The sequence below is a fragment of the Lissotriton vulgaris genome, chromosome 10 (genome assembly GCF_964263255.1).
Source record: "Lissotriton vulgaris chromosome 10, aLisVul1.2, whole genome shotgun sequence".
Classification (NCBI taxonomy): domain Eukaryota; kingdom Metazoa; phylum Chordata; class Amphibia; order Caudata; family Salamandridae; genus Lissotriton; species Lissotriton vulgaris.
This window is the reverse complement of record NC_141698.1, coordinates 161,914,934-161,937,161: the sequence shown is the minus strand read 5'-3', so window position 1 is coordinate 161,937,161 and position 22,228 is coordinate 161,914,934. Positions and strand designations below refer to the sequence as shown.

Sequence of the window (22,228 nt, the reverse complement as noted above, 5' to 3'; positions counted from 1 at the left end):
CTATAAATAGACACCAAAACGACAACAACAAAAAGAAGACACGGGAACTGGAGATGGGACTGTTCAAAGTTTTAGATGTTTCTGGTGCCAAAAAGTGCAAAGTGCCGATCGTGGGTGTCTGGTCGCGCCAGACCGGGTGAAGGTCAAAAGTTAAGGATGACTAAGATAGAGCGCGGTCAAATACAGGTACCAGGTTTGGACCGGTGGAAAGTTTACATTCTGACTTCATCCTTTTATTGGAGAGAGTCCTTATCGACGAAGAAGTCAGAGAGTCTGGGTGCTCGTGTGCCAGCTGGATCTGAAAAAGTGCTTCTCTATGTCTGTTGTCCATAGTAGAGGGCCTGAATGGGAGCAACGCCTTAGCGGGAAGTTCGAGGCTCTCGGCGTCAACGGCTGAAAAGCTCAGAGCAGGCGAAGCTCGAAGTTTCTACTTAGGGAGGTTTTGTTGTTGGTTGGCTGCTCCTCCATGTAGGCCTCTGTAAAATCCTTCTACGTTCAGACTTAAAAAGTTTCCTGGAAGTTAAACTTCTTTCAGCGAGGCAAACCAGCAAGTTGAATCCAACTGGCAATAAAGCACGTTGGCTGCAGTTTGGATGACAGCGACCGGTTCTTTTTGAAAAAAGATAGGAATAATATTTTGTGTCCAGTTTTGCAGTTCTTGATGGTTAGAGAGCTCAATCTCGCCAGCCAAGGGTCCAGTACCTTTTGGACACCATCTGGGGATTAGGACTCAATCTCCCAGGAGCCAGGGAAATTCAGTTAAAACTAGCCACCTAGCCTCAGCAGAGTCTTGGGCTTCTTTCAGCTTTTGTTTCCCTTTAGATTAGCAGAAGACTAGCCATCTAACCCTTGGAGGCAACTTTTCAATCCTAGGTACAAGTGAAAGCAGGTCCAGCCCTTGGGGGTTTTCTCTCCACATGTTACAGTAGGTGCAGTGCTCTTTCTGAAGCGCTGGGTTCAGAATGTGCAGTCCTGTTTTCCACAGAGCCAGAGGTATTCTGAAGAAGGAATCCAGGGGTGTGCAGTAGCATTCCTACCCACTTTATCAATATTCCCTGGGGGTTTGGCCCAAAATAATACCACAGTGCCCTGCTTTGCCAAAATTCAACATGGCAGAATCTTTGTTCCAGAGGTCCGGAAGAACTTCCCAGAGGTGTGTTTAGGGTAACATGGAATTCCCCTTGCAAAATCTAGTTGTGGGACAAGTCCTGTCCTGTGGTTAACCTTCATAAGGTGTTATAATGTTACCCAGAGGCAGCCTTGCCACTGTGAAAAATGCCTTTGAACAGGAGATTTTCACTGCGAGGACATGAAAAACTTAGCAAAAATTGTACATATCCTACTTTTTAAATACCATCCACCCAGCCCTTTGGGCATTAAGGGCCTACCTTTAGGGTGACTGATGAGTATTAATAGGGAAAGTGTAGGCCTAGCAAAGGGTTTATTTAGCCAGGTAGAATTTGCAGTTTTAAAACTGTACCAAAGAGTAAAGCCACACCACCCGATCAGAAAATGTTCTCCCCTATTGGATCAAACCGCTCTCTCAAAAATCAATCTAGGCAGATGAAGAGGATGATGGAGGGATGGCATTAACCTTTGTAATGCCATCCCTCCATCTGTATGGAGATAGGGTAATCTCCATACAGAACATTAAGACTTCTGATTATAACACAAAAAGAAAGCTGGGTCACCAGAAGCCAAGCGAGAACACCATGAAGCTCAGCTGCTGGAGAGCAATGGTCTCTACCAGAGCCTCATTAAATGGTAGGTAGGTTTCTGAAGGGTAAAGATTATCCTGGAGAATTTCAGTCAACAAGCTGGCATTAACCTCTGACTTGGGTAGAGGAAAATTCAAGACCACCCCATCCTTGCATCGATTCTCATGAAAAGAAAAGCCATTCTCCTCACAGCTGATGAAAAACTGGCAAATCTTTCAGTGACAAAGGGGTATATGTTGATGCTTGAAAAGTGAAGCGGCATATGATGGATCGGACAATTCTTTAGGACCCAAAGGTACACCAAAGGTATCCTCTGTGACATCGTCCATGACCTCGTAGGCGTAGAGAGCTACAAAAAATTTCCGAATGGCTGCTGCGCAGGGTATTTTCACAAGCTGAGGAATACACCGGCAGATGTATCCATCAGAAGGTACACCAAAGGGATGGGAGGGGGTCAGACCGTCAAAGGAAGGGCCTGGGTGAATGCAGAGTGAGCGGAGTCAACACCAGTTACCTGAAAAGCAGGGAGCAGATCCACAATTGAGTTGGGCACCCTTGCTGAGCTGGTGCTGAGCTGGTGCCCAGCAGGGCAGCAACAGGGTCAGACGATGACGTCAAAATCGAGTGGCAACCCAGAATCAATGACCCCATATGAGGCTGACAGCAATGGCTGGTAGGAAGGTAACTTCTTGATCAGAGTGACATAAATGCTCCGAGGGGAGGTGACTGACATTTATACCAGGACCTGGATCTAAAGCAAGATCAGGAGAGTGGTGACCACATTGGTATCCTCGCTCTATTGGAGGAACACACACCGGTCACCCAAGTCAACAATGGCAAAAGTCTAATCCAATACAGTTTTTGACAGTGAAAAACACTGTATGCAGACACTCTCACAGGGACCAACAAGGACGCCAGAAACTGGAGCTACAGCACTGCAAAACTCATAAAGCAAAACAAACATCAGAAGAGCAAACCAATCAGCATTAAAGGGTGTGGAAAAAAGGGAAACCAGAGTCAATGCACAGGGTGGTGCCTTACATGGTTCTGTAACATCACATCCGTAGAGAGGCTGACTCTACTGGAAGCCAAGGCACCACCTTGACTGCAAAATTTCCAGATGCAGTCTGGCGCCTCGAAGAGATTAATTAAGTGAGGATTTGCTGTTAGCAGTACACATCAGAACAAGGCATCTATGAGGCGGCAGTGTCTTGGTATTCCTGCTCATTGAGAGGAAAAAAATCAACTGCCTGGCTGACTTTGCAATGCATAATGTAACATGGAAGCTTTTGGACTACCTAAGGTGCAGCTAAGATGGCAAAGCAGGTTTATAATTCGTTCGTAGCCACATTTGTTCATCTAATATAAATGTTCCAAAATAGTTTTTAGTGTAACATTTTAATACAATTGCTTGCATTACAGAAAACAACATCTGCCCTTGTCAGGCTTTTTTTCCAGACTGAAAATAGATAGAGAAAATGTGTTCTGAGGTCCTGCATATGTGCAGAGATATTCTATTGTTTATAGTGGATGTAAGGAGGCAATCAGGTGCAGAAAATGGACACTTGTTACAATTCTAAACTTTTGGATAGAATGACTATGGTATCCTCAAAAACTCAATGTTTATCGGTATTGCGGTATATATCTTTCATCCGCCCCACATTGTAGTTGTGGCAGTTATCATTGGATACCATAGGACGTGCTGGGTGCCTGCCTCATCCAGAGGCTCCTCTGGTCTATATTTGCAGTGTCCAGAGATGAAAAAATGAAAAGATGCCCCCACAGAGTAAGGGTGAGTGAAAGGTGTGAGTTAAAAATAGGTCAACACCAGAGGTATTTATTAGTTGGTGTGGATCTAAGTAATAAAATGTAAGCGGTACTTGTACTAGATCGTGTAACTGGATCTAAAAGTATAACATTGAAAGTAGTGTTGACATGTTTCAGCCCCCTTTCAGATTTATCTGGTAAAAGGTAGAGAAAGAACCGTGTTGGGCAGAGGACTGAGGAACTCGATAGAGAGACTGGTGTTGTGAAAAGGGGCTATTTTCACATAAATCTGAATTTCAGAGACCCAGAAGCTTAAACTACTGTTAACTCTGGTGCCCCCGTAAACACAATTATACGATATTCAAGTGTATTGTATACCTGTCGGTCTGTTTCTCTTTTTCAGATTAAAAGAGCATGATTGGTCATTGATTACCCAATAAGTAAGCAACCTGAGTGTACTACACAAAAGGTGTAAGTAACAATTCTATGTTTGTATGTCTGTTTAGTCCTGACGAAAGCCCCGTAGACTCTGTTGAGCCATAGGGGGCTGAAACATGTCGACACTACTTTCAATGTTATACGTTTAGGCTCAACAGAGTCTACGGGGCTTTCGTCAGGACTAAACAGACATACAAACATAGAATCGTTACTTACACCTTTTGTGTAGTACACTCAGGTTGCTTACTTATTAGGTAATCAATGACCAATCATGCTCTTTTAATCTGAAAAAGAGAAACAGACAGGTATACAATACACTTGAATATCGTATAATTGTGTTTACGGGGGCACCAGAGTTAACAGTAGTTTAAGCTTCTGGGTCTCTGAATTTCAGATTTATGTGAAAATAGCCCCGTTTCACAACACCAGTCGCTCTATCGAGTTCCTCAGTCCTCTGCCCAACACGGTTCTTTCTCTACCTTTTACCAGATAAATCTGAAAGAGGGCTGAAACATGTCAACACTACTTTCAATGTTATACTTTTAGATCCAGTTACACGATCTAGTACAAAAACCGCTTACATTTTATTACTTAGATCCACACCAACTAATAAATACCTCTGGTGTTGACCTATTTTTAACTCATACCTTTCACTCACCCTTACTCTGTGGGGGCATCTTTTCATTTTTTTTATCTCTGGACACTGCAAATCTAGACCAGAGGAGCCTCTGGATGAGGCAGGCACCAAGCACGTCCTATGGTATCCAATGAAAACTGCCACAACTACAATGTGGGGCGGATGAAAGATATATACCGCAATACAGATAAACATTGAGTTTTTGAGGATACAATAGTCATTCTATCCAAAAGTTTAGAATTGTAACAAGTGTCCATTTTCTGCACCTGATTGCCTCCATACTTACCCTGGGGAAACAAATGGACATTCATTCCTCCTCCCTACCCTTTTGATTACTAAATATAGTGGATGTAAGACGGAACAACGCTTGCCTTTACCATGCATATGCCTTTACAACGAAATGGTAAGGATATATCAGGAAAGTGCATTTCAAGTAGCCAGTATCCATACACTGCTACTTACCCCACCTATTACATCAGTAATGACATCTTGTAAGACATCATTTATAATATAATTGCACCCTTTGCAATAAAATTAGTGATGAGAAAACTGTGCATAGCAGGGGTGCGAATTATAGTTAACTTAGGCCACTAGTTAAGGTTTTATGAGATAAGTAAAACTGTTGATTCTCTACGGTTTTGTTCGTGTAAACTTTGAACCTAACTAGAACGTCCCTATAACCTTTGTTTTTGGAGTGACGTTCTAAGATTGTTTTTCAGTCTATTTCCTAACTATAACATCCCTCTAACATTGTTTTTTTTTTCAGTGTGTGTGTATATATATATATATATATATATATATATATATATATATACATATCCATGAAGAACATCACACGCCACAGATAACGAACTGCCAATTCACAAAGTGATGAAGAGTCGACTCAAAGTTTGCTGGTGCAGAAGTGCTTTATTCAATCGATGCCAGCGCTGCCGCCATGACGCGTTTCGCCTCCAAGGAGGCTTGATCACATGACAAACTGCTCGCCATAGTGCGGAACATTTAAAGTGACAGTGCATCAAGTTAATTCATAGACAAGGTAAAAATACTGTGCAAAATAACGCCGTTATCTCCTTATTACTAGACATGTGCTAGAAATAGAAATAAAAACTGTTTATCGGTGTAGATAGAATTTAAGACTATTGATCACATCCTAAAACCAAATACACATGATACATATGGATTAGTTACTTACCTGTAATCCTAGTTCTCTTCCAGGGGTATCCTCATCAAAGTCATAAGCATTAGAATATTCCCGCCCATGCGCGGGACCCCGGAAACAATATATTATATGTGCCCCACATATACATATACATATATATATAAATATATATATATAAAATTAAGCAATTGCAGCCAAATAAAACAGTAGAGCTGGAATATGCTGTGCAGAATTTCCACCATACATGTGTCTTAGCATTAGAAACATGAGAAACAACACCAATGCTTGTTTAGAAACTGTTTTAATGCTTAGAAAGCAGTAGAAATTCTTATAACACACTGTAAGCATATACAGCTCCCAGGCTGCATTGCAAATATCCAGTCTAAAAGGACTGAAAAGCTAACCTGTAGCTGCATGTACCAAAACTGACGCTGTGCTTTTAAGGCACCTCTGCCCCTAGCTTCCCATAATGCCTCAGGGGTTACAGTTAGGTCAGTTGTTCTTTTCGGAGACTGAAAACCAAACCATGGTAATAACAGGTTAAAACATCTCCTATTTAATAAAGAAAGTCCTTTGCCCGGGGTGGCGGGAGGGTTGCTTATGACTTTGATGAGGATACCCCTGGAAGAGAACTAGGATTACAGGTAAGTAACTAATCCTTCTCTTCCAGGGGATCCTCATCAATAGTCATAAGCATTAGAATAGAGTAGCGAGCCTCACCTCATCCCCGCGGGCAAAGGAATCAACAGATAACAATTATAGTCGTAGGCCCAAAAGTAGGCCTTATTCTACCCAAATAGGTTTCTCAAGGAGGCTTGCCCTACTTGAGAATCCGCTCTGGAATCAGACTCTAGGCAATAATGCCTTGTAAAGGTATGGACTGATTTCCATGTCGCAGCCTTGCATATTTCTGACATAGGAATGTCATGTAAAAACGCTATTGTGGCTGCCTTCCCTCTAGTGGAATGAGCTTTGGGTGATTGTAACAAAGGTTTGCCAGCCAGCTGGTATGCTAGTTTGATACATGAGACAATCCATCTGGAGATGGACCTTTTGGCTGCTGCAAACCCGGTCCTCATTGAACCATAATTGACAAAGAGTTGGTCTGTCTTTCTGGTGCCCTTCGTTCTTTCTAGGTAAAACTTTAGCACCCGTTTAAGATCCAACGAGTGCAACGACCTCTCAGCTGGGGTCGATGGGTTAGGAAAGAACGAAGGAAGGGTAATCGTTTGGTTCATATGAAAATCCGATACCACTTTTGGAAGGAAAGATGGGTGAGCCCTCATTACCACTCTGTTGTGGTGAAACACAGTGTAAGGTTCCTTGGTGCAGAGTGCTTGTATCTCGCTAACCCTGCACGCAGAGGTTATTGCCACCAAGAAGGCCGCCTTCCAAGTGAGATGCTGCAAGGAGGCCTTGTGTATAGGCTCAAACGGTGTAGACATCAGCCTGGAGAGAACCAGGTTCAACTCCCAGGGAGGAGAAGGATTTCTCACAGGGGGATAGACCTTCTTTAATCCCTGAAGGAAATCCTTAACCACTGGGACCTGAAAAAACGATGTTTGTGTAGGTGATTTTCTGTACGCTACTATGGCAGATAGGTTAACCCTAATAGAAGCGTATTTCAACCCTGATGTTGCTAAGTAAAGGAGGTATGGAAGGACTACCTCTTCTTGGCCGTTGGTGGGATCAAAGCCATGGTCCTTACACCAAATGAAAAATCTTTTCCACTTGAACGCATAAGACGCCCTTGTGGAAGGTCTCTTTGCCTCTCTTAAAATATTCATACATTCTGGAGGCAGATTTAAGTGTCCGTATTGCAAGACCTCAGGAGCCATGCAGTCAGGTTCAGCGACGGGAGGTTGGGATGCAGGATCTTCCCGTTCATTTTGCTCAACAGGTCTGGCCTGCACGGCAGGCGTCTGTGTGGACACAGCGACAGATGTAACAGGTCTGGATACCACCATTGTCGCGGCCAATCCGGAGTAATTAGGATCATGTCCATGCTCGATCTGATGAGCTTGGCCACCACCTTCGGAATCAGTGCCAGAGAAGGAAACGCATAGGCGAACATTCCTGTCCACTCCAGCAGGAGAGCGTTCCCTTGCGTCCCTGGCCGGTGGAACCTGGACGCGAAGGCGTGGCATTTGGCGTTTTCGTCGTCCGCGAATAAGTCTATGTCTGGACGACCCCAGCAACAGAAGAGTTCTTCGACTACTTCGTCGTTTAGCACCCAGTCTGGCTGATCTTCGAAGTGCCTGCTGAGTGCGTCCGCTTTTGTGTTTAGCTCGCCTGGAAGGTGTACTGCTACCACCGACAGTCCCCGAGCCAGAAGCCAGTGCCAGATTGTCTGGGCCTCCTGAGACAGAGGGCGAGATCGAGTTCCTCCCTGCTTGTTCAGATAGAACATAGTTGTAGTGTTGTCCGTCTGAACCAGGATTTTGTCCGGTGTTATTGCTGGAAGGAACGCTTTGAGCGCCAGATGAACTGCTCGAAGTTCCAGCATGTTGATGTGGTATGTCTGAAGGTTGGTCGACCAGCGACCCTGAATCTGAAGATGACCCATGTGAGCACCCCAGCCTTCTAGAGATGCGTCCGTTACCACAGACAGCGAAGGAAGAGGTTGCTGAAAAGGGACTCCCTGCAAGACATTCCGAGGGCGAGTCCACCACTGTATTGAGGTCAGTGCTGCTTGAGATAGGATGATTCGATCCTCCCAATCTCCAGTCGCTTGGTCCCACTGATCTTCCACAGACTCTTGTAGAGGTCGCATCCTCAACCTGGCGTTCGGTATTAGGAAGATGCAGGACGCCATGGAGCCCAGTAGAGACGCTACTTCTCGCACCTTTGGACGAGGAGACTGAAGTAACTTTCTGCATTTCTGCCCCATGGAAGATAGTCTCTCCTGCGAAGGAAATGCTCTTCCTAAATTTGTGTCTAGAACTGCTCCCAGATAGTGGATAGTTTGCGTGGGATGCAGGACCGACATTTCTGTGTTGACGTGGAGGCCAAGCCTGTGTAGCTGTTGAAGACACAGGTGACAGTCTTTGGTGGCTTGACGAGGGGACGGACTCTTCAGGAGCCAGTCGTCTAGATATGGGTACACAAAGAGACCTTTTTTGTGCAGACATGCCGCTACCACTGCCATGCACTTGGTGAATACCCTTGGTGCGGATTTTAGTCCGAAGGGAAGCACTTTGTACTGGTAATGCTTGTTCCCTACCAGAAATCTCAAGTACTTCCGATGACCTGGTGTTATAGGAATGTGGAAGTACGCGTCCTGTAAATCCACCGAACACATCCAATCTCCAATTTGTAGATGAGGACATATCTGATGAAGTGCCAGCATGCGAAACTTCTCTTTGACCACCACCTTGTTGAGGGTTCGAAGATCCAAAATCGGTCTGAACTTGTCCTCTTGGTCTCTTTTGGGGACTAGAAAATACCTTGAGTACACTCCTCTCCCCCTTTGGGACGGGGGTACCTCTTCGATTGCGTTTTTCTTTAAGAGGACGCTCACCTCCCTTTTGAGGAGGTTTAGATGGTACGAGCGAGTCTTTTTTGGAGGAATCGGTTGTGGTCTCTTCCGGAAACGTAGCGCATATCCATTGCGCAGTATATTCAACACCCACTGATCTTTTGTGATGCTGACCCACTCTGCCAGGTGTTGCGAAGCACTTCCTCCCACTGGAGTGGGTAACGGCGCCAGAGGAAGCCACTGCTCAGGCCTTGCCTCCTCTAGGCGTGGTAGAGGACTGATGATGTCCGCCTCTGCCCGATTTTCCTCCTCTGTATTGCGCCTTCCCTTGTGGCTTGTTTTGAGACCATTGAGGGGTTTGAACCCTCTGTTGGCCTCCCCGGTTCTTGTTGGTCTTGAAGCGTCGCTTGAACGTCTCTTTCTTTTTCTCCAGACCAACCGCCTTCACTGTGTCCAATTCTGTTTTCATGCGGGTCAATTCCTGATCGGCATGTTCCCCAAATAGTGAAGATCCTGAGAAGGGCAGATTGAGGATGCGTTGCTGGGCATCTGGTTTGAGACCAGTTAGACGCAACCAAGAAGATCTCCTCGTACATACCCCATGTGAATAGGCATGTCCTGCTAGAAGGGCGTTATCTGCAGATGAACTAATCATTTGGTTCGCCACCAAACAGCCCTCCGTCACTGTTTCCTCAAAGTCCTTCTGGTCCTCCTTGGGCAATTTCTCTTTGAATCGCTCCATGGAGTCCCATAGAGCTCTATCGTACCTGCCGAGAAGTGCTGATGCACTAGAGACTTTCAGGGATGAAGCTACTGTGCTGCATACCCTGCGTCCCCAAGAATCTTGGGTCTTGCTGTCTTTGTCAGGAGGAACTGAAGAAGAAGGAGCGACTGTGTGATTCTTCTTAGCTGAGGCTACTATAACTGAGTCCGCCGCAGGCTCTCCTTTAACAAAGATTGGATCTGAGTCGGCCGGCCTATACTTTTTCTGGATACGTGCCGGTACCGCCCTGATCGTTGCTGGCGTGAGGAAAACCTCTTTGATTGGGTCCATTATCCCTGGAACCAATGGGAGCAAAGGCCGTGAATATGATTTGTGACGAAGGGTCTCAAAAATCACAGTTGTGGAAACTTCTGGAACAGCCATTTCTATTTGAAGTTTGTGAGCCCCCCTTTGTAACACGTCCAGGTATGTGTTGACGTCGTCAAGAGGGGAAGCTCTGGAGCGAGGGCTGTCCGCCAGCGTTGGGGAGTAATCCCCTTTAGAAGATCTCGAAGAAGATGAGGAGGAGGATGATGGAGTTCTCCTTCTCCTGTGACGAGATTTCTCAATCCTCACTGGCGATCTTCTCGGTCGTTCTTCCCTTCGAGGAGAACGTGATTCTCTTCGATGCTCCCTTCGTGGAGATCTCGATCTCTCAGTCCGTACCTCCCTTCTCGGTGTTCGAGACCTGGGATGCTCCCTCCGTGGTGATCGGGAGACCCTGGGGGTATGCGACCTTTCCACTCTCCTTTCCCGAGAGCGTGATCGGTGCCTGATTGGACTCGGTCTGTCTGCCTCTTCTATCAGTCTCTGAAGAGGTGACCTGTGGAGTGGGCTTACATATCTTCGCAGCCTCTCTGTCGCTCCAGAATCCTTCCACTTGCTCAACGGAGCATTCCATCTTGGCGAAAGTGTTGTCTTTCGCTGGGGCTACGGACTTCTACTCCTGGAAGAGGACCTCGATGAGCTAGAGGTACTTGAGGAGGAATGGTGAGAAGCCGATTGCGTCACCAGAATAGTTGAAGGCACTGAAGGAGATTTTCGTCTCACCGGTGTTGGAAGACGTCTCAAAAGTCTTTCCCTTGACGTTGAACGCCTCTGCGGCGTCGACGGAGTGATAACCTTCGACGTCGAACGCCTCGACGATGACTCGTGTTCTCTCGACGTCGACCGGCGATGTCGAGCCGATGACGGAGTCTTCTCCCTCGACGTCGAACGGCGTTGCCCTGCCTTCGACGGAGGTCTCGACGTCGAACGGCGTTGCCCTGCCGTCGACGGAGGTCTTGACGTCGAACGGCGTTGCCCTGCCGTCGACGGAGTTCTCGACGTCGACCGACGTTGGTCTGTCGGCGACGGAGATGGCAATCGACGGTGTCCTGTCGTCGACGATGCCCTTGATGTCGACCTGGCATGCGGCGACGGCGGAGGATCGGACATCCTCGACGTCGAGCGCCGACGCGCCTTCGACGATGATCCCTTCCTCGACGACGATCGTCCGAGGGGGCTCTTGTTCCTCGACGCCGAGCGCCTCCGTGGAGACGTCGGCGGAGGTGTCACACTCTTCGAAGCCTGTCGACGTTGAGACGACGGCGAGTGTGTTCTGTCTCTCGACGCCGACCGTCGCCTGGTTGACCGCGGCAGAGTTGACTTACGTCTTGACGCCGATCTTCTCTTTGACGGCGATCTCGTGGCTTCTCTCGACGCCGATCGTCGCCTAGTTGACGACGGCGGAGCTTTCTTCGACGTCGGTGAACTTCTTTTCGACGACGATTTCCTCATCGACGCCGGTCCCGACGTCGACGGAGCTTTTTCTCTCGAACTGTCCATCAGATGCTGTTTTTTCAGCGCCGAGCCCGGTGCTGAGGTTGATGGACGCTCTGACTTGCCTTTGGAGGGAGTTCTGGGTCTCTTTGAACTCTTCCTCTCTGTAGATCTTCCCCTCATGGATCTCTGGGCCAGACCATAGAGCCTGTTCCTCTCTCTGTCTTTAAGAGTTCTGTCAGACAGATTTTTACAATGTGAACAGTCTTTAGGATCATGATCCTCTGGCAAGCATAAAATACAGACCTCATGAGAGTCCGTTTTTGCCTTCTTGTGGCCACAAGAAGGGCAATCATCAAATAATGAGGGCATCCTGACAGGAAAACCTCACAAAAATCGACTGCTAAGCAGTTATTTACTTGACCCTGATGTTAAAAGTCAAAGTAAATCAAAAAATTGTTCTTTTGAAGATTTTCTGACTGAAAAAGGCAGAAAAATGTGGAGCTGTGTATCCAGGGTCCTTCCTGAAGGAGCCGGAAAGAACAACTGACCTAACTGTAACCCCTGAGGCATGATGGGAAGCTAGGGGCAGAGGTGCCTTAAAGGCACAGCGTCAGTTTTGGTACATGCAGCTACAGGTTAGCTTTTCAGTCCTTTTAGACTGGGTATTTGCAATGCAGCCTGGGAGCTGTATATGCTTACAGTGTGTTATAGGAATTTCTACTGCTTTCTAAGCATTAAAACAGTTTCTAAACAAGCATTGGTGTTGTTTCTCATGTTTCTAATGCTAAGACACATGTATGGTGGAAATTCTGCACAGCATATTCCAGCTCTACTGTTTTATTTGGCTGCAATTGCTTAATTTTATATATATATATATTTATATATATATATGTATATGTGGGGCACATACAATATATTGTTTCCGGGGTCCCGCGCATGGGCGGGAATATTCTAATGCTTATGACTTTGATGAGGATCCCCTGGAAGAGAAACATTTATACAATATAAAAATATAGAGTTGATATACCTGACTGAACATGACAACAAATTGTGTCTATGTGAGGAAATCAACGGGATATACACTTGTATCATATATGAATTCTATTATTGTATAAAAACAGTTTTATATACATATATACAGAGAAACAGCGTTCGATGTAAAAAAAAAACTGATAAATGAATATCAGAAATACTACATTCTTGTCAATCTAAATAGAGCCCAAGTGGGCCTGTCACCTTAACAGTGCCTGCTAAGACATATCTAGTGCAAAAATAGTGATTGTGCAAACTATCAATATAAAGTGCAATATTTTTAGGTAAAACTGCTGATTCCTAATATTGAATAAATAGACAGATTAAAAATGGTTTCAAAGAGATACAAAAAAGCCACCACTATATCTATGTATTAAATACAGAAAGAATGACTGTAACTAGGGTAGAGTTCTATACTATCGGGACAGGTCTTATGGGCATACAATAAAATTCCAAATGCAGGTGTAAAGGTCTTCCCTGTCATTTAATCCATCCGGATTCTTTGTATTGAGCTCCAGTATATATCTGGTTTCAAGAAGACGGAGTTTGGCCTCACGGTCTCCTCCTCTTCTAGAATCCTCCACTGAATCAATTAGAAAATACTGGAGCTGATCAGGTATGCCTTGGTGTTTAACTTGAAAATGCAACCGGATAGTTTTGATCATGTCCCGAAATTGCACGTATGTGTTGGAGTATCCGTTTGTGGGCGGGCAGTTTAGTACTGCCCACGTATTGCAGCCCACACGGACACTCCAACACATAAATGACGTATTCGGTTCTGCAGGTGAGCCACTTGGAAATGGCAATAGGATCTTCACGAAACGGGCTTTTGAAATGGGTCCTATTGCTACCAAAATGGCAGGTTTTACATTGCGGACAAGTTTTGAAGCCCTTCTTGCGTGCCATCCAAGTGTTTGAAGCCCTCGGTTCTAAGGTATTACTAACCAATGCTTTGGACTTGGAGGGGGATTTGCGATATATATATATATATATACACACATATATATATATACACACATACATATACATACACACATACACTTACCGGATATATACTTTCCATTTGGTTGTAAAGGCACGTGTGGTAAAGGCATATAGACCTGTGTGGTAAAGGCATATAGACCTGTGTGGTAAAGGCAATGCATGGTAAACGCTGCATTGCAAAGACTGTTTCTCGTTTATTACTAATAGGTAATTGTCATGGGGATCTGTAAACAGTAGATTATCTCTGCACACATGCCGGATGTTAAACACGTTTTAGAAATATATTTTTTCACTCAAAAAAGCAGTAAATGACTGAAGACGTCTAGAATAAGCAACACTTATCAGTTTGTTTACAAAAAATACATTCAATTCACTAAATCAGTCATTTGGTACTTTTCACTGAAAACACCACATTTTGTAATCATTTAAAATAATAGAAAAACTGAAGGAAAAGGTAGCTTCTATATGCTGTATAAAGTTTCAAGCAGTTGGAAATGGGTGGGGGGATCTTCTAGTGTCAGATATATTTAAGGCAATTTTTTTGTTCCATCAACTTCTACTTCCTTCTTTACTTCTGCCGTCTATACAGCAGAGGTGGTGTAACACCAAGAGGACTAAATGTGTTTTTGGATTGAGGAGTTGTGTATATAGAATGTGCCACAACATTTAAACTTACTTGATGGATACATGTGGGTGCTGGATATTTTTTCAAGTGTTAACCTTATGGAAACAAATGCTTTCCTTCTTTTATCACGAGTATAAAAATACATACTAAATAATTGTGAGGAAATTGCATGAGTAAGATTTCGAAACCTACAATCTACGATAAACTGCTTCTTACCCTCTTCGTGAAAGCAACTTATTCAGAGGGGTATTCTGTCCTTGGGTTGGTTGGAGTATTCTGCTAAAATTGAGAATTTTGTGTTAGACTACACCACAATCTAAGAAGAACAGAAAGTTCTCAAGGTAGAATGCATTTTCCCATTAACTGGAAAACATCTTAATTTGCAATTCAGACTTATGATGGATTTTCAATTTCACTAACCTCGTTTCTGTGACCTTCGGTTTCAAAACTGTTTTTTTATTTGGCATTCCCATTTCAACAGCCCTATTAAAATGCAAAGAAAAATCAGAATGTTAATCTTTCTCCATTCAAACAAATAAAGCCAAGTAAAAGTACAAAAAGAAAGTGCATAAGTACTACTAAAAAACACTGCAGTCATTGATAAAGAGTTTTAATGTATTCTTGTACCGGTTTATAATCTAAACTTTTGGACAGTATAGTCTCCAATAAAAGCTTTATTGAATCAGAATATTCTACCCTCAGAGGGCTACTTAATCCTTGATCTGACTCCCCTCCCTGCAAGTTATCTTGTTAATCCAAATTTGAGCCCGGCCTTCCAGATTTCTCCCACTCTGCCCGAAGCGCAGAGGCCAAACCACAACTCTGCAATGGTGGAGTCGATGGTAGAGTCTTTGGTTTTGAGGTAGAGGCCATGCAATCTTGTGTAACCATGGGTACCAGGCTTAAGAATACTGTACACCTCCCATCACTGGAAGAGTTGTTTGTAGCATCACTTTGCCGGAGTAGTTTTTCACTTGCTTAGAAAAATGTGGATAATCCTGCAGTCTTGATTCATTAAAACTGCAGGTTGGCCCCCTTCAGCCCCCTGATCCCTATTTGCTTGCTCCTGCCCCACTGAACGCAGGCCAGAGCTTTCAGGGTCCTTAAAGAAGAAATTCCTCTCCAAGTCTACTGAATGATCACCCTCTGCATGAGCAGAGGTAGAGCTTGAGGTTATCAACGCGGCCTTGTCTGAGTCTATTCTCAATAAAGCACTTCTCTCAATTCAAGCCACTGCCAATCGACCCTGGGTACCTCGTTTGTTGCGTTTCTGGAAATAAGGTGTTGGGCTACTGCCAGCAGCAGACCCACTTGAATGTTGTGATTTCATCGTATGAAAAAAATGCATTCATCAGCTACGCTAAACTGCAACAGTAGGTCTTTTGAAAAATCACCATTCGGCAGTCCTCTTTACTCTAGTCTCAGCCTAGCAAAAAGCAAGCATAAAAGGCCAGGAACAGCATGGAGTGACCGCCCACCCTGACTCCTCGTGGCTAGGGCACACTCACTTCAGGGCAGAAAGTCTTGCCTCATAGCTGCGGAATACCAGCCTTAGGGGAGTGATATGAGAGCTGGTGATCTCATACAGTATACTCCCCGGGCCGGGCCATGGCCGCTCCACCTCCTCCACCATAGATTGAGTCTTGAGTTTATAATGTTTTCATTATCACGTATATGAACATTGATGGATCTCGAATGCTGAGTTATGTGCACCCCGAACCAGTACGTCCTGGAATAATAGAATATCATCCACTAGGATTAATCTCAATGGAGAGGTTGGAGATGATGTTGGAGTATGGGAAATATCTGTTGAATGGCCTCTTGATGGGCTTGGAGATGTGGAGGATGTTCTTCTCATGTCTATCCGGAGTAATTGATGTACGAGCTGTTGTGGGCTCTGACCAGTGATTAATTAAAGAGGTGGTTTCCGGTGCGCGGCACTGGTACTTACTTTGTACCCTGGAGACCTCTTGTGGCGTAGGAGGTTTTGTTGGTGCCAATGGAGTCATGTTATGATGTGGCACTGGAATGTCTGGCAGAAGGAGTAGAGTTAGTGGGTATAAAGGTACTTGCAGTGAGTATTCTGCAGATATGACGTATCTGGGTCTCAGTACTAACTCAGGTTCATCTACAGGCACAAAGAGACTGGGTAGGTTTTGAACATGAAGAGCACTTTGATCTTCTCAAAGTTGACCTATTTGTAGACTCTGGGGTCAAATATTCTTGATACAGAGATGTGATGTCTATGTTGATGATGGAATCATGGAATGTTTTGGAGTCGAGTGTCGACAATCTGGAGATGTTGAAAGTTGGTGACATGAACGAGCTGTTGTTAACAGTTGCAGAAGGAGCGGGGTCAAAGCCATTGGAGGAGGTATCATGGAACTGGTCAGTACCAGAGTCGTCCCCGTTAAGGTGGCTCGAGCCATAGAGCTCTCCAGATATCGGTCATGGGGAACAGATCAGCCTTTTTTGTCCCACATTTGGGGCATTTCACTAAAAGTGAAGGCATAATGAAGAAAATTTTGTAAAGCTGAAAGACACAGGGAATGTGTTTATCTCTTCAAAAGATGTTGAGTGAGTGCTGAAATATACTTTTCTGAAGGAAAAACTTCAGAAAAAAATGCAGTTGAAGACCTCTGAAGTATCCTGAGATCCAGTCAGCATAAGCCAGTAAATAGAACTAAGGCTGTGAGCAGGGCCGAACTGGGATCGCAAACCAGCCCTGGCAATTACGTCATACCGGCCCAGGGGGAGCAGCTGGGGGGAATACTGCTGCTGTACTGTACTGATACTGCTACTGATCGAAGAGCCAGGTCTTCAGAAGTCTTCTGAAGGCCAGCAGGTCCTTGGTCTGTCATAGGTTGGTAGGGAGAGTGATCCAGGTCTTGGCGGCGAGGTAGGAGAAGGATCTGCCGCCAGCAGTGGTTTTCCGGATGCGAGGAAGTCAAGTCAAGTCAAGTCAAAGAATTTATATAGCGCGCTACATACCCAGAGGGTCTCAAGGCGCTTGAGGAGGGGTGGGGAGTTACTTGTCAAATATCCACGTTTTAAGTTGCTTTCTGAATGCTAGGTGGTTCTGGGTAAGGCGAAGGTAAGTGGGAAGTGAGTTCCAGGTTTTAGCTGCCAGGTAGGAGAAGGATCTGCCTCCCATGGTGGGTTTGTTGATGCGAGGTACCGTGGCGAGGGCTTGGTTGGATGATCGTAGCTGGCGGGAGGGGGTGTAGAAGGACAGTCGTGTGTTGAGGCATTCTGGTCCGATTTCGTAGAGTGATTTGTGTGCGTGGGTTAGGAGTCGGAAAGTGATCCTCTTATTGACGGGAAGCCAGTGGAGGTTTTTCAGGTGACCAGAGATATGTTCTTTACGTGGGATGTCTAATATGAGCCTGGCTGAGGCGTTCTGGATTCGTTGGAGTTTTTTCTGGAGTTTAGCGGTAGTACCGGCGTAGAGGGTGTTTCCATAGTCCAGTCGGCTCGTGACCAGAGCGTGGGTGACCGTTTTCCTAGTTTCGGTGGGGATCCAACGAAATGTTTTTTTGAGCATGCGAAGAATGTTGAAGCAGGATGAAGAGACGGCGTTGACTTGTCTGTTCATCGAAAGTGAGGAATCCAGGATGACGCCCAGGCTCCGTGCGTGGTCTGTCGGGATGGGTGCTTTTCCAAGGGCTTCTGGCCACCACGAGTCGTCCCATGCAGAGGGGGAGGTACATAAGATGAGGACTTCTGTTTTATCTGAGTTCAGTTTCAGACGGCTGTGTTTCATCCATTCGGCTACTTCTTTCATTCCTTCGTGTAGGTCAGTTTTGGCGGTGCTAGGGTCATTGGTGAGTGATAGGATCAGTTGAGTGTCATCCGCGTAGGAGATGATGTTGAGGTTGTGTTGTCGTGCGATGGCCGCGAGGGGGCTCATGTATACGTTGAAAAGGGTGGGGCTGAGTGAAGATCCTTGTGGTACGCCGCAGATGACTTCAGTGGCCTCTGACTTGAATGGTGGAAGGCGGACTCTCTGGGTTCTTCCGGTGAGGAACGAGGTGATCCATTCTAGGGCTTTTCCTTGGATTCCGATGTTTGAGGCGCTGTAGGAGGGTGCTATGGCAGACTGTGTCGAAGGCTGCGGAGAGGTCGAGGAGGATGAGGGCGACTGTGTCTCCATTGTCCAGTAGAGTTCGAATGTCGTCCGTTGCTGCGATGAGGGCGGTCTCCGTGCTGTGTTTTGCTCGGAAGCCAGACTGTGAGGAGTCGAGGGATTTGTTGGCTTCGAGGAAGGCGGCGAGCTGGTTGTTGACAGCTTTCTCGATGACTTTGGCCGGGAATGGAAGGAGCGAGATGGGACGGTAGTTTTTGAGTTCGGTGGGGTCCGCTGTGGGTTTTTTGAGAAGGGCGCTGAGTTCAGCGTGTTTCCAGCTTTCCGGGAAGGTGGCGGTGTTGAGGGAGCAGTTGATGGCGTCTCGGAGGTGCGGTGCTATGATGGAGTCTGCTTTGTTCAAGATGTGGTGAGGGCATGGGTCTGTGGGGGATCCTGAGTGGATGGAGTTCATCAGGCGGATGGTGTCCTCAGTGGAGATTGGGTTCCAGTCGTTAAGGATGTTCGAGGGGGGTGAAGGTCCAGCATGTAGTTCGGTGGGTTGGTCTCCGGGTTGGTTGTCGAAGCTGTTGTGGATGTCTGCAATTTTGTTGTGGAAGAATGAGGCTAGGGAGTCGCAGAGGGCTTGAGAGGGGGTGATGTCGTTGGAGTTGGCTGAGGGGTTGGTAAATTCCTTGACGATGTTGAAAAGTTCCTTGCTGTTGTGGACGTTGCTATCTAGTCGGTCCTTGAAGGCGGTTTTCTTGGCCTTTCGGATCAGTTGGTGGTGTATGCGGGTGGCGTTTTTGAAGGCGTCCTTGGTGCTGGTGGTTGGGTCTTTTTTCCAGGCCTTCTCAAGGGAGCGGCAGAGTTTCTTGGAACTGTGGCGAGGGCAAGGTTGGCAGAGCGGAGGCTGCGGGTGTAGAAGCTGAGTCGGTCGTTGGGGTATGCTGGTCCGGCATTGTGTAGGGCTTTGTGTGCATGGATGAGGAGTTTGAAGGTGATCCTTTTGTTGACGGGGAGCCAGTGCAGGCCTCTCAGGTGAGGTGTGATGTGGCTGCGTCGGGGGAAATCGAGGATCAATCGTGCCGAGGCGTTCTGGATGCGTTGCAGCCGTCTCAGGAGCTTGGTTGTTGTTCCTGCGTAGAGGGCGTTCCCGTAGTCCAGTCTACTGGGGACGAGGGCCTGGGTGACGGTTTTTCTAGTGTCGGAGGGGATCCATTTGAAGATCCTGCGGAGCATTCGGAGGGTGTTGAAGCAGGACGCGGAGACGGCGTTGACTTGCTTGGTCATGGAGAGGGCGGAGTCGAGGATGATCCCCAGGTTGCGTGGTCAGTGGGTTCTGGGGCTGTTCCTAGCGATGTTGGCCACCAGGAGTCGTCCCAGGCTGATGGGGTGGGGCCGAGGATGAGGACCTCTGTCTTGTCTGAATTCAGCTTGAGCCTGCTGTCCTTCATACATTCGGCGACGGCCTTCATTCCTCTGTGGAGGTTGGCTTTGGCGGTGTGGGGGTCTTCGTGAGGGATATGTTAATGTTAATGTTAATTGTACTTGTAGAGCGCTAACTGATAACCGAAGGTGTCCTGGCGCTGTAAGAAGACCTATCAGCTTAAAAACAGGACATATCCAGTTATGTTGTAAACAACCAAGTTTTCAGTGCCTTTCTAAAGGGCAGGAGGTTGGGAATGTTTCTTATATTCAGCGGTAGTGAGTTACAGGATTTTGCCGCATTAGTCGTGAAACTCCTTCCAGCCCAATTCGCTTTTTTTACTCGAGGAATACTGATGAATTTTTGGTCAGCTGACCGCAGTGCTCTATTTGGTTTACACCAGGTAAAGTGTTGTTAGAGAAATTTTGGTCCTATGCCATGAAGAGCTTTAAATACAAGGCAAAGTGCCTTGAATTTAGTGCGTTTGCTGACCGTAAACCAATGAAGCTGTTTAATTTTGTTTGAAATGGATTTAAATTTGGGTGTGGCCGTTATAAGTCTTGCGGCTGCATTTTGTAACATCTGTAGCTTGTTCATTGATCCTTTTTGAACAGTAAGGTAGAGACTATTGCAATAATCTAGTCTTGACATTATAAGGGCTGATACCACTGTTTGTTGTGTTTCCTTAGGTAATAGGGGCATGATTTTTTGCATGATTTAAGGATGTACGATGTGGTGGAAGCAACCTGATTTATTTGGTCCTTAAAGTTAATTTTGGCATCGATCAAGATTCCAAGATTCTTGACCTTTTTTATAGGGACCAGCAGCAATCCCATCTCTTCTGGCCAGCAATTGGGAGTCCAGAAATTGGGGTCATTACCAAACAGGACCACCTCCGTCTTACCGGAGTTTAACTTTAAGCAATTCTGGGACATCCAAGCTCCTACTGCTTTCATGCAATCCTTTAATTTTGTTGCTGTTTCATGTAGATTTTCCGGTAGAAAAGACACGACGATTTGAGTATCATCGGCATATGATGTTAGGGAATACCCAAAACTTTGAATTAAGGGGGCTAAGGAAGACACAGACATTGAACAATGTCGGCTTATTGATGATCCTTGTGGCACACCGCACGGCAAGGAGAAAGGTGTAGTCCTAATGTCGTCTAGGGTCAGAGTTTGGGTTCTGTCTGTGAGAAATGAATTTAGAAGTTTCCATGCGTTGTTTTTAATTCCTAATTGGTCCATTCAGTCCATCAACAGATCGTGATGGACCGTGTCGAAAGCCGCAGATAAATCCAGCATAATCAATACGGCTTTCCCCCGTGATCTAGAATGGTTCTGATCTCTTCTGTGGACTTCAAGAGTGTAGTCTCTGTCCTGTCGGCCTCTCTAAAACCATATTGAGTTGGATCAAGAGCCTGTGTGTCCTGTAGGAACCTGTAAAGCTGGGAGTTCATGTTACTTTCTATGAGTTTTGCAGGGAGGGGGAGCCTGGAAATCGGTCTAAAACTGTTAGGATCATTGGTGTCCAGATTTGTCTTTTTTAAAAGAGGTAGGATGGATGCGTGTTTCCATTCCTTAGGGAAATATCCCTCCTGATAGATTCTGTTAAATATGTTCGTCAGCTCTATTGCAACGGGTCCAGCTGCTGTTTTAACAATAGAGCAAGGGCATGGATCAGTTGGGGAGCCTGATTTGGCCTTATTCAGAAGGTTAAGGGTATCATCTACCTCTAATGTAGAAAAGACGTTGAAAATTGGCCTAGCGGGATTAGCAGCCTGCCAGTCATCATTTGGACTAGTACTCTGGTCAGACGATGAAAAAGTTTGGAAAATGTTGTTGACTTTGTCAAACAAGCTACGAGCAATAATATTGCATAGCTCCTGACTAGCCACTATTGGGAACGTCCGGGATGGGTCAGGGATTTCAGTTGGGTGCCGTCAGCGTAGGAGATGATGTTGAGGTTATGTTGTCGTGCGATGTGGGCGAGTGGTGCCATGTAGATATTGAACAGCGTCTGGCTGAGGGAGGATCCCTGTGGGACGCCGCAGATTATCTCGACGTCTTGGAGCGGAAGGGTGGGAGGAGGACGCTCTGGGTTCTGCCAAAGAGGAAGGATCTTTTCCAGGACAGAGCCTTCTCTTGGATTCCGGCGTCATGGAGGCGTGCTGTTAGGGTGCGGTGGCAGACCGCGTCGAAGGCTGCTGATAGGTCTAGAAGGATGAGGGAGGCTGTTTCTCATTTGTCAATCAGGATTCTGATGTCGACTGTGGCAGCGATGAGGGCAGTCTCAGTGCTGTGGTTGCTGCGGAAGCCGGACTAGGATGGGTCCAGGATGTTGTTGTCTTTGAGGTAGCGGGACAGCT

The 22,228-nt window shown here is 46.0% G+C and overlaps 1 protein-coding gene across 11 annotated transcripts in view; it reads right to left on the bottom strand.

The window, feature by feature from the left end:
• CCP110 (centriolar coiled-coil protein 110) overlaps positions 1 to 22,228 on the bottom strand; it is a 429,539-nt gene that overhangs the window by 44,906 nt on the left and 362,405 nt on the right. For 5 of the 11 annotated variants that reach the window (XM_086940775.1, XM_086940778.1, XM_086940776.1 and 2 more), the window contains 2 exons: positions 14,789 to 14,851; positions 14,585 to 14,647 (listed from right to left, as the gene is read on the bottom strand). In XM_086940775.1, coding sequence (XP_086796901.1) covers positions 14,585 to 14,647; positions 14,789 to 14,851 — 126 coding nt within the window. The remainder of the gene's footprint in view (positions 1 to 14,584; positions 14,648 to 14,788; positions 14,852 to 22,228) is intronic. The other 6 variants (XM_086940782.1, XM_086940783.1, XM_086940780.1 and 3 more) reach the window with 2 other exon arrangements.